The following is an 18,270-nucleotide window of genomic DNA, read 5'->3' as shown; positions in this document are numbered from 1 at the left end:
ACAGGAAGGTTGCAAACCCTTTACAGCTTTTTAAGTAATTGTTGAATGTGTCCATTCCAGTTGGGCTTTGCACCTTTAACTCTACAGAAGCAGAGAGACACTATTTCATCTCCCACTCTATTAAGAAGTTTTGAAAATAATGGGGTTCTGACTGTGTGTTAGTAGCTCTTCACAGAGTCAAGAGCGTTTTCCATACCTTCATTTTCTCCAGCTCCTGCAGCCTCTCTTCTAGCTGCTCCTGAAGTGCCTCCTTCTCGTTGGTCAGCTGGGCACAGCGCTCCTTGTGCGAGCGCAGCATCTCCTTACAGCGCTGCAGCAGGTTCTCCTGCCGCCTCACCCTCTGCTTCAGAGCCTCCAGGGTTTTAGCAGGATCCTCACTGCCCTCTACAGGACAATACACCGGTATTATCGTATGCTGGACAAGCTTCAAAACCAAACTAGTATTCAGAAAGGTTTTCTGTGCAATGAAAAAGCTACAATTTATAAACCTGCCTGCTGCTCACAGAATATTCACAGGCAGGAAAAAATGCAAAGCCAAGCAAACCTCTCAAGTGCCAAGCACACAGATTCCTGCTTTCCCAGGGCTGGGTATGACGTCAGTTCTAAAATATCCAGGTTGGCAACACTACATTAAGCAGGATAAAGGCCACATTTAGTGTCTTTCCAAGCTGTATAACCAGCAAATTAGGGAATACTTCACTGTGTGTTCTGCTCTGACACTCTGGAGGCTGCAAGAACACTTGGCATGAAAACAGGATCTGACACCTTCAGAGGTTCTGTTCACAACTACAGTCTTACACACTACAGTCCACAGCAGACTCCAGCACAAGGAACGTCTTTAACCCTGACTTAGGAATGGGATACTTATGTCATCTCCTAAGCACTACAAAAGACATGATGCTAGGTAAGAAAATCTCTGATCTAACCCTTCAGGATATACAAAAATCATGTCAGGTGCTGAACAAAGATCACTTCAAGATGCATGTTCACCTCTGTCTGAACCCTGCCTTTTATGAAGGATACCAACGAATGACACTTTCATTCTACATCAGCATGACAATGTTCCTTTGATCAGTAATCAAACATATACAATACTGGGAGTCATTCAATTCAAATAACTTCCTTCAATTATTCAATTGCATGAATATCAAAATTGATTTTTGCTTCTACTTCTCCCCCGAGATAAAAAAAGAGACTGGCAGCTGGTCTCCTTACTAAACTCCAGGGATTGGTCCTTGCTCATGTGGGACAATTTTTTAATGACATTAAGTGGGGACAGGACCAACCTCTACCAGCAGAAGCAATAATTACAATAGCATCATAATTACTGACAAAGTCAAGATGTATCAGATTGGAATTCTTATGAAAACGTAGTATCTTAAAAGGGTTATTCTGTCCTCTGGCTGCCACACTGTTTTCAAAACAATTGTCTCCTTCTAGAAAATACATCTTCATTACAACATGTTCAGCCCTAAGTATTTTTACTCCATCATAAACAACAGCACACTGATTCCCCAAAATTCAAGATCTCTTGAAAAAGATGCAATACTTACCATTGCTTCCTGGTTCCACAGTATTTTCTGTACTGATTTCTTTTGTTGGACTCTGAACTTGTGGATCAGATTGGGTATTTGGATCAGGCAATTCAGTGCCTGTCTGACCATTTTGTAATCTCTGTTTCAGCAATGATACCTAAACAAAATGTTCTTTTTGTTAAAAACCAAGGATTTTAAGTAGATCATGTTTTCATCTTCAAAAGTAAAGAATTAAATAAAACTGATATTAGCAAGCAGAGAAAGGAAAAAAGCTGTACAAACTTTTTTAGCATTTTTAAAAATCAGAATTGCTTTCAATTCACAAAAATAATATCAGTATGAGTGGAGAACCAAAGACCAATTAAGCAAAACACACAAATTCTGCCAAAGCAACTTTACCTCAAATACCTGCTAACGTTATTTTCTTGATAACAGAGGCATTACAAAGGTATTTAAGTGCAGATTAAACAATCATATTCAACATAAGAGACTTTACAAAGGAAAACATTACAAAGATATCTTCCACAGCAAAGATGCACTCAAATTCTAGCTGATCATAACTTCTCAAGAAGCTTTAAAACACTGTAGTAATTACAACAAAAAATGGACATGCATTATAGGAAATAGATAATTTAAGAAAAAAAGTAGGAGGAACAGTTCTACAGAACATGTGTTGGGTAAAGGATCTTACCTGAGTCTGCAGGACACTAATAAGTTGATCCTTTTCTTCTAAGGAAGCATCAAACTCCTCTTGGAGATGTTTCTTAGCTTGTTGATCCATCTGGAGCTCCTGAGAAATCAAAGCATCTCAAAAATGAGAACTGAAATGTGAATTTAAAAGGCTTATCAAAATATTAAGAAATAATATTGAAAATACCTCTTTGCAATTGAGAGTCAAGCACAGAACCATACAGTGGGCATTTCTTTTACAATACAACATTCCACATAACATAATAATAACCCATTATAATACCAGCACTTAAAACAGCAAAAGTCTGGATTTGATGCAAAATTATCAGACTCTTCCCAAAAATAAGTTTGTGTAGGGATCACTTCAGGCCTGCTCCCAAAAACTATTTTCCAAGCACACACTTCTCCTGGAATTTGCAGACTGCACTTGTGTAAACTAGATTTGTCATTTAGCCACCAGACTAAGTCAACATAAAGAGCAGAAATGTAAATCTCTCTCATGCTCATTCAATACACTAGCACTCTAAGATGAGAAACGCCATTTAGAAGAGCAGACAGTTGGATTTTTATTCCTAAAACCTGTCTCAAATCAGAAAGCCTGAAAATGCCAAAGAACATAACTAAGCAGCTTTACTTGCAACTTACTTGCATTTGTTTGGCTGAACACTTTTAGAAACTTGTAGATGTTGACTAAATGCATTAGTAGGAACTACATAATCCTATGAAATATTGCCTTAGTGAGGTTTCTTTCATTTACTTCCTATGCTTTTCAAGATTGAATATTTGCATTTCTTTAAATCACTATTGTTCTAACAGAAAATAAATTTAAGTTAAAATTATTTCACAGTGCTTATTGAGAAAATCAGAACCATACACAGTTCATGCATGCACTGTAACTGATTTCCCAAGCTTGTATTTTGTTATTTATGTGTTTGCTTCATCTACACATATCTTCCCAGTGATATACCCCAGGAAACTAATGGTTCTTGCAAGAATCACTGGTATAAAACCAAACACCACCCACAAACATGGGTTCTGTTGGCAAAGTTAGAGGGCAACAGTAAGAAAGGATGGAAGAGCAAACAAGAGACAAAACACAGGGCACTGGATGCTTCCTGTGTTGCTTTCCCCCAACTCTTTCTCTCACTTTCATCATCTCTGGCTGCCTATCCCTCATCTCTAGCAGTGAATCCCAGCTGCCACAGCTGAGCCTGCCCAGCACTTCACAGGCATCACTGGGAAAACTAGTCCTCTCTCTTCCCAAGTAATTACATCCACTTTTTAACCCTGAATTGCCTCAGGTTCTCAGCAGCACTTCTGCCTCACGCTTCTGAGCTTTAGAATCAAATCCTTCCAGGCAAAGCAGCCCAGCTCAGTGTAAGATCAACTGCCAAAGAGATTTACTGAAACCAACATAGAAACTTTGGATCCTCTTTGGGTCCCAAAGCCCCTTCAGATCCTTGCCTGAGAAGGAGAACACTGAAGACTGCTGCTGAGGAATTAATCTTAACAGGGAAAACTGAGGTAAGCTAAAGACACACTAATTTCCAGGGGCTATTTCACACCATGAACTTGGCCTCAGAGGAGACTTAGTTTATTCTTACATGGTCCTTTTAGAAGGAACTTGTCCAAGTCAACATATTTATGGGGAAAATGGATTGTATGATGAAGAAAAGGATTTTTTAAAATTTACTTCTGACCACAAATTAATATGATTAATGCTACTCTGTAGCATTTTAGCTTCCACAATGGCAAGGTACAATTTTATGTGTAATTTTTCTTTTAAGCCTGTTTTACCCAAAGCTGTTAACACTTGTGCTTCCAAATGACAAACTATTTTTTGAAGTTTTTCAATTACTATAAAAAGAATTCCAGTGTTAGATTTGAAGGAATCTTTAAACCTACAAGATTTATAAGAATTTTACACTGAATATATATACAAATGTCTGTGTATATATATATACACACACACACACACACATCAGCAAAAAAATATAAAACACATCTATGTGAAACAGAAGGACTATGACAGCAGAAGTGAAAAGTATGCACACATCCAATCCTGTTTTCATAATCACAAGGTTTCTCTCTGGTGTGCCTTCCAAACTTCAACAAGTATCAATAAAAACTAAACCTACTGGAGTATGAGGATATAGACTTAACACAGAATGAGCTTCTTTCATTTGACCTTGAAGTGAACTTGGAGAAAACAAACAAACAAACCAACCCACACCCCACAACCTGGCACTTCTGTCAGCAATGCTGAGAGTCTTCCCCCTCCTATGGGCTGAGTTTAGCTTAGGACAGGGACCTCACCATGGTCCTACCTAATGTTATGTTTGAAATCAAACTATACTGCAATTCCACAAAAACAATGTAAATATAACTGAGAACAAGATTCGTTTCTTTTTTTTTTTTTAATTTTATGATCATTTTTTTATTGTTCTGTATTAAAAAACACTTATTCTATTTGCCTAACATTAGTATTTCTCAGAACATTGCACAGTGACATCCACTGCTGGGCCCAACAATACTGTAAGGACCACACACATTCCTACCTATTTCAGAGCAAACTGAAAAGCAGTTTGATCAGTACAATGAACTGCTCTGCCTCAGAGTGTAGCAATAAGCTGCTGCATGAGAAAAATGCCTGAGAAATATCCCCATATAAACAGATGAAAATAAGCACTAAAAAAAACCTGCTGTGGGATGAAAAACATTCTGAAGTGAAGAAAAGAAATAATAAAAAGCTAGGCAGAGAAAGATGCTATGTATGTGTGCTGTAAAGTAAATAATCAATAAAGGAAATTACCTCTCTCAGTTCTCCAATTCTGCGAAGAGCTTTATCCTGACTTTGACTCAGAATGCCCTTAAAAAAGGAAGAATAAGCATCAGGTGTATTAAATATAACTTTATAAAGTATAAATAAATTAGAATTTTAGCATAAGATTTAATGACTTGTATTTCCCTTTTAAGTAAAGCTTGAGGTGTAGGTATTATCCTAACCTGCCAAGCATGGGCTGGCAATCTGTCACCTGAATTGATGCAATAAAACAGGCTGGAGCACAAGAGCTTCACAGTTGTTCTGACAAACCAGTATTAGCCTGGCTTCCTTAGAAATCTCAGCTAAGAAAGAGCCTTTTGTCATACACACACATATATACACACACAATGCTAATTAATAATTAAATCTCAGTTTGCACCCCACATCTAAGATTGAGAAAAGCACCCAGGAAAGGGAGGATGAAGAGTAATGCTCACCTGTAGCTTCTTCTTCTCCCGCTGGATAACTTGATAGGCAGACACCAGCTAAAACACAGAAATCAGGTGTAATTATGATAATGCATCCATTTACAGCTACCAAAATAATTCACCCAGTGATATCACTATCTGCATTTTCAAACTCTTCACTTCAGAAAGCTCATCTGAAAGAAATGTAATTTTTTTTCCAGTTTCTTTTTTTCCCTTTATAAAAACCTCTGATGTGTTTAGAAAGGAAACCCTACAGGACAAAATGATGAGGTGACTCAGTGTTCATGCAGTTTTCCCTTCACTGAAAAGATTTCTAAGAAGAGCCATGCTTCAATACAGGCAGTGAAGCTCCAGCTGTATCAGAAAGTTACATCCCAGACAGCTGCCCCATGGGGATGTACATTTTTAAGCATGCACATCCCAGAAAGCTTAAGTAAAATAATTTTTACAGTGAGTATTCATTAAAAAATACACTTATAAATCTAGTTTAAAAAAGACTGTGTAATACTGAATGTTCTCATCTCATGTGTTTTGCATATACCCAGCATAAAAGGAAAGACTGGAATTGGACAATATTTCTCATTATAAGCTGACAAAAGGACTTCATGAGCAACTGCACAATTTAATTAAAAATTTCATCACAATTGCCTAAGCTGTCCAAAGCTGAAGTAGCATAATTGCAGTTGGAACTAGAATATTGTTTCCAAATTGCTGAAAAATTCAAGGAAAACAAATACAAAACACCAAAACCAGAAATCTTTACATCAAAAGATAGCTTCACATTCTTATTTAAAATAAATTAGGATTTTTCAGAGTTCAACGTGACTCTTAATTTTAAAGGCACAGTTATTTTGCACTTAAAACTAGAACTACTATGGATGGTTTCCCTTAGCGTATGTTTGAGCTGCTGACTTTGTATCCTACTTCAAGTGGGAAAAAAAAAAAAATTACTACATCTTAAATACTCACGATATACTGAAAATACTTTCCTCCAAGCTCCAGCAAAAAAATTATTTCCAGATGAACTAAGAAACTCAGAAATATTAAAAAAAAAAAAAAAAGCCTTTTTGATAGAGAAATTATTTACACACAGGAGAAGGAAAGGATTTCCACATCTTATTATCAGAAAAACATTTGACTTATCTAGGCTCAAAATAATTAGACTTACAATAATAATTTAACTCCCATGCTAGCTGTGAAGTTGATCCATTTGTTCCAGATTGGAAAACAGATTATCCATTGCCCCTCTCTTCCAGGTAAGTCAGTCACAACGTTGCCTACCTCTGAGTACTTTCCCCTGTAGTTGCCCAGGCTGCGCTCCATCCTGCGCAGTCGCTGCAGCAGCTGCTCTTTGCTGAGGCTGTCCATGTTTCCTGGAGGCTCTTCTGTCTCACTTTCAACGTCAGAAGGTGGGTCAAAGGTGGGGCCAGGTGAGTCCAAGTCCAGTCGGTTCAATGAGTCTCTTGAAGAAGTTCGTACCAGGGACTCCTTGGAGGACGAGCAGAACAGGGTCTCCTTCACTGGGCTTCGAAACAGAGACTCCATGGAGGGAACTCGGAGCTGGAGCCTCTGGGCCAGAGACTGAGTGTCAGCCAGCTGCAAAAATCCAAAGCAAGTCGTTATTTCTGCACTGCTTGGAGGCAGGCACACTAGAACCCAGGAATCAGAGACCTGACCTGGGCAAAGGAACGACTGTTGCCCAACACACGCATGACACCAAACAGCCACCGCTCCCTTGGAAGAACCAGCTCCTTGTGCAGAAAAATCAAGCATGCATCTACCAGATGTGGGCACCTTATGGCAGCAACTAAATCCAATAAACTACAGCTTTAATTTAAACTCCTAAAAAAATGATTTCTGTGTAACCCCTTTAAAAAGTGATATGTGACTAAAATAGTTCCATTTACTCTTGTCCTGAATTTTAAAGAAAAATATTGTGTTGACTCACTTCTTGATGGATTAAACAGAAGACTGTATTTATCTCAAAGACACAGAGATATTTTCCTGTGATTAAAAGAACAAATTTCTTGTAAAAGCCCTTGCACGACAGTTCTAGCATGCCATTTTAAAGCCTTTCAAAAGAAAAATAAGAGAAGAACTGTTTGTGATTTTCACATAAAATGCAATTATTGATTCATGCAGCTAAAGTACTTACAACCATTCTAAACCAAAAGCTTCTGTGCTGTGGAATCATCTACTGCTGGTGCTACAGAAGTGATCTGAAAGCACTACTGCCCAGCATACCTAATACCAGCTAATGGGATTACACACAAACCAACTTCAGCCAGTGTAAGAGGAAACACACCTGGGAGGAGGCTGGTCCACTGCCATTGTTTTCTGTGGATCTGGGAGGTGGCTGCTTAGTTAAATTCTACAAGAGGAAAACCAACTGTTAGAAAGAATAAACTACAAGAACTGTGATGCATCAATTCCTACCAACAGCATCTGTGCTTTTCCTTGCCTGTGTTTTTAGTACTTTCTTTTGAATGTTTATTAAGATGTCTTCATGCAAACAAGCTAGTTGGTTAAATCCCAAACAGATTGCTGCAATATACAGAACTACAAAGCAGTTACGTGTGCGTGGATTAGTAGGAGACATCTGCAAGTGCTGACATCTCCAATTAAATTATTCATACTGATTATTTATGTAGCAAAATGCACAAATCAAAGAAACACCAAAAAAGAGAAAATGATAGCAGGAAAAAAATCTGATGACCAGTGTTGTTCACAGCCAACATGAGTAGCAGTGGAATCAGGTCATCTTTCTCTGTTTAAGGACATTTTAGGTAAGTGGGATGGTGTGTGGAAACTACCTGGAAAAAAAGTGCTAGTAACAGGCTGTTTAAGACTCCATGCAAGCACGGGAATAAAATCAGACTTTCAGAAAAAGCATCCTGAGCAAAATTTCATGTGTACATTCCTCTGCATTCCTAAAGAAAAGCAACAACAAAAATCCACACAAAAAAAAAAAACCAAACCAAACACAACAGAAAACAAGAGTTTTGGGGTTGAGCTGGTTGGTTGGTTTGGTTTTTTTTTCCCCCTCCAGAGTTCAGACATTTCTGTTCCTAGACTGTCTATCCTGCTTTTCCTTTGTCTTGTGTCCAGGTGTTTTCTCACCTGTACAAATCCAGACCATTTTCTGGTGTGTAAATCACATCAAACTGAAGTAGCAAAACACAACAGAAAACATCCTGGAACAAACTTAAGGATGTACAAAAATACCACGGAAGAAAGAGGCATACAGACAGCTAAAATAGCCAGAGAAATGAGCAGTCACCCAGACCCAAAGTGAAATGAGCAATAACCAGCCATACAAGAAGTGTGTTTAATTTGGAAACTGTGCTTCATCTGGCTTGAACAAAACCTGATTCTGCTTCAGAGCACGCTCCTGTTCCGGTGGATTTATTCCTAGGGGATTAAGAGCTCACACGAGGTTTTAGACTAAAGCACTCCTACATTTTACTCTCAGCTCCATTACTTTTTCATTTCCTAATTGAAGAGGTAATAATAAGGGTAATCCAAATAAAAATATATCTTCTGTTTTATAATTTACAAAGCATCTACCTTGTTATTACTGACAAATACTTTTCCAAGAATTACAAACTAACTACAAACACTTATTTCAAAAATCATATAGTCTAATTCCCATAAAAAGAACTAAAGGAAACTGGGTGGTTTGTACATAGTAATTTTATAGTATTTAAGATTTATTTTAAAACACAAGATTAAGTAGATTTATTAGATGTAATGAGGTGTTTATGAATATAAATATAATGAATGTTGTTCTTTTCTGTGAAGATTCTTTAAACCTGCCATTTAAGGATCTATGAGGAGCCTTCAAAGAATGCCATTTGAAAACTAAAACTCACATTGTCACTTTTAAAATTTTCCTATTACTTGTGCTGACGTTTTTGTAGAAAAAAAAAAAAAGTAGAACCTATCCTTGGGGTTAGCTTTTCTATTGGCATAAATCATAAAAGGGATCCACTGGTCATCTTATATATAAAAACTGGATCACCACAGGTATTGAGCTGGTAGAATTCTAAGTCCCTGTGCTCTAGGGCAAAGGGTCATTTTCTGGTGTCCACACAGTGAAAAGCAAACATGAATGGAAGTTGCTATATATAAGTATGGAGTCAAGAGGCTTTGAAGAGCTTAAAAGCCCCAGCCCTTCCTAAGCCTGAAGAGATGTTTCAGCAAAACTAGAATCACAGAGCACAAGCCAGTGCTTTGAAAGGCTTAAAACCAGCACAGTTAAATCAGGGTTTCTGGAGCCCAGCAGAAGCCTTTCCTCCACAAACCCACAGAACACACACAACTTTTTCTGTGTCCAGAGAGCTATACTTACAAGCTCTAATAAAAAGGTTGCTTTTTGTTGTTAAGATGTATAAACCAGAGCTCAATTTTAACTGGAGAATATTAAGGTGTTGTAGTGACGCTTGTGTGTTTCTTTACTTCACTATTTCTGATATGCAAACAAATTCATCTTATCAATTTCTCAAAAGGTATATGTAGATTTGTAAGCCTATAGAGTGAAAGCTCAAACATCTGCATTTAAAAACATTTTACTGCTCTCCCTCCCTCTCAGGTATTTCAAAATTGAATAAAATATGACAGAAGGACACAGAGCTTAGTACACATTTTCTTCCCATATCTTTTAATTTTTCTGAAAAAAAAAAAAAAAAAAACACCAAACCTCTGTGCAAGAATATTTCAACTGTTTTGTCAAGCAACAACACCCATGCAGCTTTGATTAGTAGAGTTTATACTAACTTCTTCTACATCAAAAAAATCCATAATTAGTCACTTCTCTATGATGCTCACTATTGCATTGCACACAAAGGTAAAGTACTAGTGTAGTTTAGCAGAACTAATGCAAATTGTGTGTTAATTAAACTTTATCTCCCCTGCATCTTTACCTACATTTCCCAAATCTATGTTTTAAAATATCTATTTATATATGAATCAGCCTCTCTCTTCCCTATAAAACTTTTCTAACATTTTTTTCTCCCCCCAGTTCTTACAGTGAAAGTACAGCTCTAGAGCTTTAAAAAAGTTCAGACAATAAAATCAGTTTTACAGGTTGCTTTATTAATACACATATTAACTATATGTGTATTAACATTAATTAACACTAATGATATTACAGGTAATCCATTAACGATAACTCTTATGTTATAATTATTTCCTACACACAAAGTCTTGTATATAAATATGCTAGTCAGTGATTCCTGCTATTAAAGTATAAACTAAAAGATAAAGATAACATTTGAGCATTCGCAGAAATATGTTTTTCAAAATGCAGCTCTGCTAGGGATATTCTGTAGTGTAGTAAAAAACAGCCCACAAGTGTTTACTGCTGTAAGTGTAGAAAAGCTTCATTAAATTTGCAGTGATCATTGGACCTGGAATATGGTCAAAATACCCAGAACTGAAAAAATAGGGGGAAAAAAAAATTAAAAATGCAGTAACAATTTCAAAATCAGATTTCAGCACAGCCTGAATTTCCTCTTTGCTCCCCATTAAAAGCTCAATCTTGAGAAGATCCCAACAGAACCAGTCGTGAATCTGTGCTCTAAGGGCATGCTCTAAACAAGCAAAACCCCTTCCACAGATCAACTTTTTAATCACTGTTTCAATCCAATCTTGCTTAGCTTTAGAGAAACAAGCCCAGCACATCACAGTGTGTTGTACTGTGTCCACTCATCTATCCTGGTCCAGCTTTCAGGGACTTGACATTTGCAACCTCTGCATGAGCAGGGAAAAAAAAAAAAAGCACTTGCTGAACTGGAAAAGCAAAGTAATCATCAAGTGTGAGGATGAGCTGGGACCCTCAAAACCACTGTGTTTTGAGTCACTTTGGAGTCAGGAATGCCAGGCCTCTGAAGCATGTGAGTGCTGCCACATGCGAGGCCTCTGAATTATGTGAGTCCTGCCACACAGCCAGTCCCGTGACACTACAGAGAAGAATGCAGCTCTAGAGATATGTTAGAAAGCAGAAGGCTGCTTTCCTCCCTGTGCCTGCTTCTTTTTCTCCACTCCTTGTCCTCTTCCACCTGAACTTCTTTACTCGTATACTATGAAAATGACTTTTCCAGGTAGAGAAATATACATTTAAAATAAAATCTAGTTATTAAAGCAAGGGCTATTTATCCTTACAATAAAAGCTGCCAGGTTACCAACTAGAAGTACCTGAATTTCAGTGTCTATGTGAGATAATTATTTCCTGCTACCATTAGTAGTAAGTGACATTGTGAGGCTTTCACTGTACACAACAGAAAGCATGTCATTTTTAAGACAAAAACAAACTCAACGTTGATCATATCCATTTATCTTGAAATACATACAACAAAGCACAAAAATGAAGAGGAGGACTTCCAGTGGCATTAACGAATTCTACGCGACAAACGAACCAACTTGTGCAACAATTAATTAAAAGTTGTGTAGAGTATGGTTACCTGTGTGACAGAAAACGTGTTAATTTTCTCACGTTACAGTAAATTCACACCATACAGCACACCAGCCAGGAGCTACCAGGTACTACCTCAGTGAAATTTAGTGCAGGGTTAGCAACGGGGTAGTTAAGATAGATGCCTTTGTGAGAACAAGCCACAAGCAACTCTAGGTTTGCCTTCTAGTAGAGGACTCTCCTCCCCCTGCTAAGGCATCGCTAAGGGGGATGGGAGGACTCACCACACTGTCACTCTGTGGCTTAGGTTGCTTGGTGGGATCCAAAGCAAAGATAGTATACTCAGAGAGAAAAGCAGGTTCTGCTATCATCCCGGCTAGCAGCTGTCATTCAATGCAAAAAGTAGGAAAATGAAAATAAAACAAGTAATAAGGTAAAGCAAGTTGCACGATTTTCCTCAATTTTTCCACGCTGTTGAAAACGTCATGAAACAACACAGCAGTTCATGAGACAACAGATATTGAGAAAGTCAAGGCATAACCAGAAAATAGACTTGAAATCTTTTCAGAACAGTCAAAATACAATTTTGATCATTTAGAAGAAATACACAATTAAAAAAAATACTGTAGTTTAGCCATATATAATAGAGTGCTTCTTTTTGTTTATAAAAGGCACTTTCCCACAGAAATGCCACTTTCTTCAGTCCTCCCTAAAAGACAATGTTTCAGGCATTGATCTTGTAACTTTTATTTTTAAGCTTCTGTGGATGACATCTTTGATTTCTGTGTGTGTGACTGTTACATTGACTCCACTGCTCCAGGAGATGAATTACATAAATTCAAATGGAGAAAGGAAAGATGTTTTCACATGTAAGGTCTGGAATGCTATGTAACTTGCAATTTGTGCCCAAGAAACCCTTTCAGAAGATGTATTAAGCACTTAATGTTCAGTGACAGCCACACACAATAGCCTCTGAATGTCAGTACTGACTCCCTATTTCTTTATCTAATGTATTTCTATACCAAAAAGACCCAAATAATTACTGAAAAACCTGAGTAACTTGAGACCTGAATTACCAATCCTGCAGAAAATAAAGCAAAATAAAAACCTAAGCAATGTGCTTTTATTGCCTGCCTCAATTCACTCTATTATATGCTTACATATACACACACATCCCTAGTACAGCAGCATCCACTGCTGGAGAAGCCTGCTAGTTCTGTCAGAAGATTTTCTACAGCTACAAAGGGAAAGAAGTTCCCCTTCTATGAATGACTTCTCAAGCCATTAAGTACAGTGACAATTAATTCTGACTTCTGTTATTCAGCTGCTGCTGTCACAGCAATCCCAAAGCTGGCGTGGGACACACGCTCCAATAGTTTAATATATTCACCAAGAACTACCTAGGTCTGATAAACTCATGTGAAACTTCTCAGTTTTAAACTATTACACTAGCTGCTAATAAAAGAGAGAGGTCCCATTTCTCCTGTTCCTTATCCTCTTCCCCCTGGCCAAGACACACTTGCCCAGTGCATCCACTGTGGTTGCAACCACACGTTGATTTTGGTCAGTGGTGAGCAGTCCTCCTCCCTCACCCTGCCAGCAGCATAACTCTTAAGAGTTACCTGTGTTAAAGCTCCTGCTATATATTTATTTGAGTTTGTAAAACCCATACAAAGTTTCTTTCCTCATCTGAGCTTTTAGGCAAAACAAATAAGGAAGCTGACAAGTTAATGATTCCAGAAAATCTTCCTCAAGTGGCAATGGTTGAAGAAATTACTGGCTTTAGCCCTGCTATGCATTTTGTACGTGTGCCTCCTGAAAGGGTGTCTGCTAGGAGAAGTGGCAAACCCTCTGAAAGCACAAGTGTACAAACATACAGCAGCAGTACTACAGGCAAGACTGACGACCTCGTGAATTAGAAGCATGCAAATTCTCAACCACAAACAAAATGATGAAATCTTTAAGCTAAAGATTACTTGGTATGCTTTAAAGGCAACCAGTTAAGATGATGAAACACAGTTTGCAAAGCAGTCACAAATGGATTATGGCAAATATCATTAAACAAAAGATTATGAGCATTTTCAACGTGTGACATACATTGTCTTCAGCTTAATTAAGTCACTTTTAAAAACATGACCATCAAGAACTTCAGGAAACACATATGGTTCAAATTATCTCTTCATAATAACACTGATGTTTGCATCTCAAAATACTAAGTTGTGACATTTCACCATAGCATTATTTTGCTTAATCCTAATTGCATTAAACAGTACACCAAGCAACTTGCACTAAAAAGAATTCCTATTTAATCCCCAACAAGTTATTGTTTTTCACTCCAAATAAAAACAAAAAATTGGACTGTCTGTATGTTCAGTATCCATTAATTGTTATATTTGCAGCCATCCCCTGAAGTCCATGACCACATCAGTGCAGCCAAATTCTAACAGCAGGCTTCAACAGTACACCTTCCACAACACATTCAGTGCAAAATCCCAGACTTGCAGGTAAGATGACAAAGAGCTTTAAACAATGAAATTTATTTTTAAAATTCACCTGGTAGGCAAGTGACAGTACGTGAAACTCACTTTTATCAAGATCAAAGGATCCAAGCTACCCAGAGCCTAAAATATCCCAATCAATGTTACTAACTGTTATGGTTTGGAGGAAAAGAAAAAAGCTTATGAATATAATGTTCTAGTACCTGTGAAACTCAACAGTATAGTTCACACAAACAGCAGAATGTCATTGAGAACACTGTTGGGTTTCACAGACATTAGTCAAAACCCTGATGCAAGAACTGAGTCATCTCAGCTTCACTCCACTGTTGCTCAAGGGAAGGAGCCAAGCCTACAAATAAAGAAGGGCAGGAGACAACAACGCTGAGGCAGAACAGTAATCACTGTATCAAAATGAAACTGCAAAATTTTTCCTCCCCAGCAGCCAAGACAGGAGTTTCACATCTCAAATAGCTACCAAAGACAGAATATATTCAGTCATGGTCCAAAAGGGGCATTTCCTTAGCACACCTTGAACTGGCTGCATCTTCTCATTAGTGAGTTCATCCTTCAGCCTCAGATGCTGGGTGCCCAATGATGAAAATATTTAAGTACTTGCTCACAGTGTTTTTGTTGCTCCAGCTTCTCCTTACCTGCTACATTTTTTACGGCTAAACTATAGGCAGAGCTGGCTAATGAGTCCTATAATTACACTACCTAATGTTTTCCAATATATATGTGTGTTTTTATCTGCACTTTTAGGGTTTTTTTAATCAACTATTCAGCACTGCTTTAAAACTAGCTACTTGGTTAACTTTGGGGGGGGTGGGTATTAAAAGCCACAAAAAATGGTTGACCTGCACCTGGAAGAAAGGCAAGAAACAACCTGCTAGCTAGCCTGTCAAAATTAGATATAAATATTTACAGAAGAGATTCGTTTTTATCTGCACTTTTAGGGTTTTTTTAATCAACTATTCAGCACTGCTTTAAAACTAGCTGCTTGGTTATCTCTGGGGGGGTGGGTATTAAAAGCCACAAAAAATGGTTGACCTGCACCTGGAAGAAAGGCAAGAAACAACCTGCTAGCTAGCCTGTCAAAATTAAACAGATATAAATATTTACACAAGAGATTCTTGCACTCCAGAGCAGGTTTTAGGCCAGATCCTGAATTATCTTTGTAACTTCAGAAACATTAGAGGTATCTAGTGCTGCAGTGCCTGCTGGGTCACTAGCACATTAGCCCCGTGCCAGTAACGTGACCAATAAAACTAGACAAGCAGGGAGTCCAACTGGGTGGAAGCATACTGGACACAGACAGTGTGCAAAGATGTAAAGAATCCTTCTACTAACCTTCTCAAATCTTCTGAATGCCATCAAATCACACTTGAAGCTTGCTACAGAAATCCTACTAAGATCTTCCAGCCTCCTGTTTCAAATATACACCAGGGAAAATGAACTTTCTACCCTACATCAACCTAATCTCAGGCACCAAATGTAAAGCTATGGTATTGCTGATCTTTTGTCACAATATTTAACTCCTATTCTCTTTTTCTTTGCAAGTAAAATCATACTAATCAAGAAACATTTCTGTCCTGGAGAGAGTTACAAATGAGGTAAATTAGGGGATGGAATCAGACACCAGCTGATGCTGTTTTCTTCAGTATTACCAAAGAACAACACAAAGGTTGTTGGTTTGTTTTTGTTTTGTTTTGTTTTAACAATCTTTGTATTTCCAAAATACTGAACAGCTTTTGGAGCCCTCAAGTTTGGCCTAAATTAAGCAGCCTTACTTGTGGCCTTTCTGAACTCCAGAAACAACTGTGTTCCTATTATTCCTGCTACTCCTCCTCCCTCTGAACAATCACCATGCTCCAATCTTCCTTCACTGAGGAGTGGGTCACAGAGGCCCAGGTACATATGAGTCCAAGATCAAAGGGCTTCCTTAACATGCTGTGAACCAAAGTCCAGAATTTAATATGAATTAAGAGCTTGACCCAAGTCTCATTGCTCTGGAGATGGCAGTAGCTGAATTACTGCACATTACATACTCATAACACATGTGTGATTGCCCACAGCAGTCATTCTCTTATTTTTTTCTAAAAGGCAATAATCAGTGGTTCCAAATTTCAGATCAACCTGTTATCAAGCCAATTTGATAACTCATACACTTTGTTAGCAAAGTGCACCATGGTATATGTACATCTCTAGGATATTAATGCTTAAAAGCTTCTATATCTGCAAGTGGACAGCTTTGCTATATTGTGTATAAGCACAGTAAGAGAGAGAGAAAGAGATTAGAGGAACTTGCCTAAGAGACAAGCCAATACTTGCTCACTTCATTCAAGGAGCTGGGTGATGTCAGCTATTGGGCTGCAGGTTTAGAGTTTCAAGTCTTACTGACAAGTAACTCGCTCCCCACAGTAAAATAAATAAATTGGTTATTTATTCAAGTTGGGGAATTCCAGAAAAAAAAAAAAAAAGGATTTGTGGTTTGAAACATAACCCTTTATGTCTCATCTCTGCTGTGATCAGGGGATAGCAAAAACCTGAAGGAAGAGCTGAAACTTCAAGGTTTCTCTCTGCAATTAAAGTCCCAGAGTCTAGGGGTGCAGAACAGCATTTTCAGAAAGAGGTAGGACAGAAGTCAAATGCAACACATTTCTGGCTTCTTATTTTCTCTGATGAGCAATCTAAACATGCTGGTGTACACATAAAGAGTTGTAAAATCCAGGCTTTAGATACAAACTAGGTTATATAACCTCCACAGTTTAGTTTCAAAATTGCACGTTGGAAAGGAAAAAGATCCAGACATAGCTGAACCACTGCCACCTTTGAATGGCAATGTCTGTTTAGAAGTACTTAAAATTAAATGTGTCAATACAGGAAAGACATTCCAGCTTTACTTCTCCTGCTGTCCTGTCCACACTAGAAAAACACTAATTAATTTAAAAAAATGCAGTCATTATATAGCACTAAAGTGAGACTAAAAAGTACCTTGGCAGGTTTATCTTTAGCTCTAAGAGGAGTTAGGTATGTTGTGCTCTGCTGTCACTTCCATAACACTCGTGGATGTGAGTGATATTTGTTTCTGCATGACTGGTAGGTCACCCACAGCAAGCTCTCAGCTGTTTGCTCTCCATTCCTGGCTCTGAACTTGCCTTGTTACCTCCTGCAGGTGGGCCTGACTTGTAAATAAGTGTATTATAGAACAGGAAGAAAATTGTGAAATTCTGGCAACTATACTGAATATGATGGATGTATTTTGCCTCTAATTCTGTACATGTCATGCAGTGACAGTTTGCAAATTAAACACTATTCTTTCCTAGAAAGTAAGCATCTTCTAACCATCCAGGGCTGTTTCAAATGGCACACAGGTTTTTACCTCACACTGAAGTCATATTTTATGGGCTACTTGCAAGAATAGAATACAGAACTACATAGACTTCTGCTTCTTCCTTACACTTGAAAAAGTTATGAGCTTCCCTGTAACGCTGCCTCTGGAGATCCACAGCTCCAGTCAAATAGAAGCTGAAGAAGAGAATCATGGAATCATGAACCATAGAATGTATTGGGTTGGAAGGGACATCCAAAGGTCATCTAGTCCAACTCTCCTGCAATAAGCAGGGACATCTCCAACAAGGTCAAGCTGCTCAGAGCCTCATCAAGCCTGACCTGGAATGTCTCCAGGGATGGGGCCTCCACCACCTGTCTGGGCAAATTATTCTAGTGGCCTATCACCCTCATACTGAAGAACTTTTTCCTCATGTCTAACCTAAATCTACCCTTTTCTAGCTTAAAGCCATTACCCCTCATCCTCTCATAACAAACCCTTGTGAATAGTCCCTCCCCTGCTTTCCTGTAGGCCCCTTTCAGGTACTGGAAGGCT

At 38.1% G+C, this 18,270-nt stretch overlaps 1 protein-coding gene across 1 annotated transcript; it reads right to left on the bottom strand.

The window, feature by feature from the left end:
• Positions 1–196: 196 nt before the first annotated feature.
• LOC103777180 (golgin subfamily A member 4-like) lies at positions 197–12,260 on the bottom strand (the record flags this gene model as incomplete). The annotated part of the gene is made up of 8 exons (XM_008944721.1): positions 12,174–12,260; positions 7,783–7,848; positions 6,759–7,073; positions 5,487–5,534; positions 5,038–5,094; positions 2,227–2,325; positions 1,550–1,692; positions 197–377 (listed from the first exon to the last, which is right to left on the bottom strand). Coding segments are annotated over exons 1-8 (996 nt in total), but the record flags the coding sequence as incomplete, so codon positions are not given.
• Between the last annotated feature and the right edge of the window lie 6,010 nt (positions 12,261–18,270).

The sequence above is a fragment of the Merops nubicus genome, unplaced genomic scaffold, assembly GCF_000691845.1.
Source record: "Merops nubicus isolate BGI_N331 unplaced genomic scaffold, ASM69184v1 scaffold9137, whole genome shotgun sequence".
NCBI lineage: Eukaryota > Metazoa > Chordata > Aves > Coraciiformes > Meropidae > Merops > Merops nubicus.
This window is presented reverse-complemented; position numbering and strand designations above follow the sequence as displayed.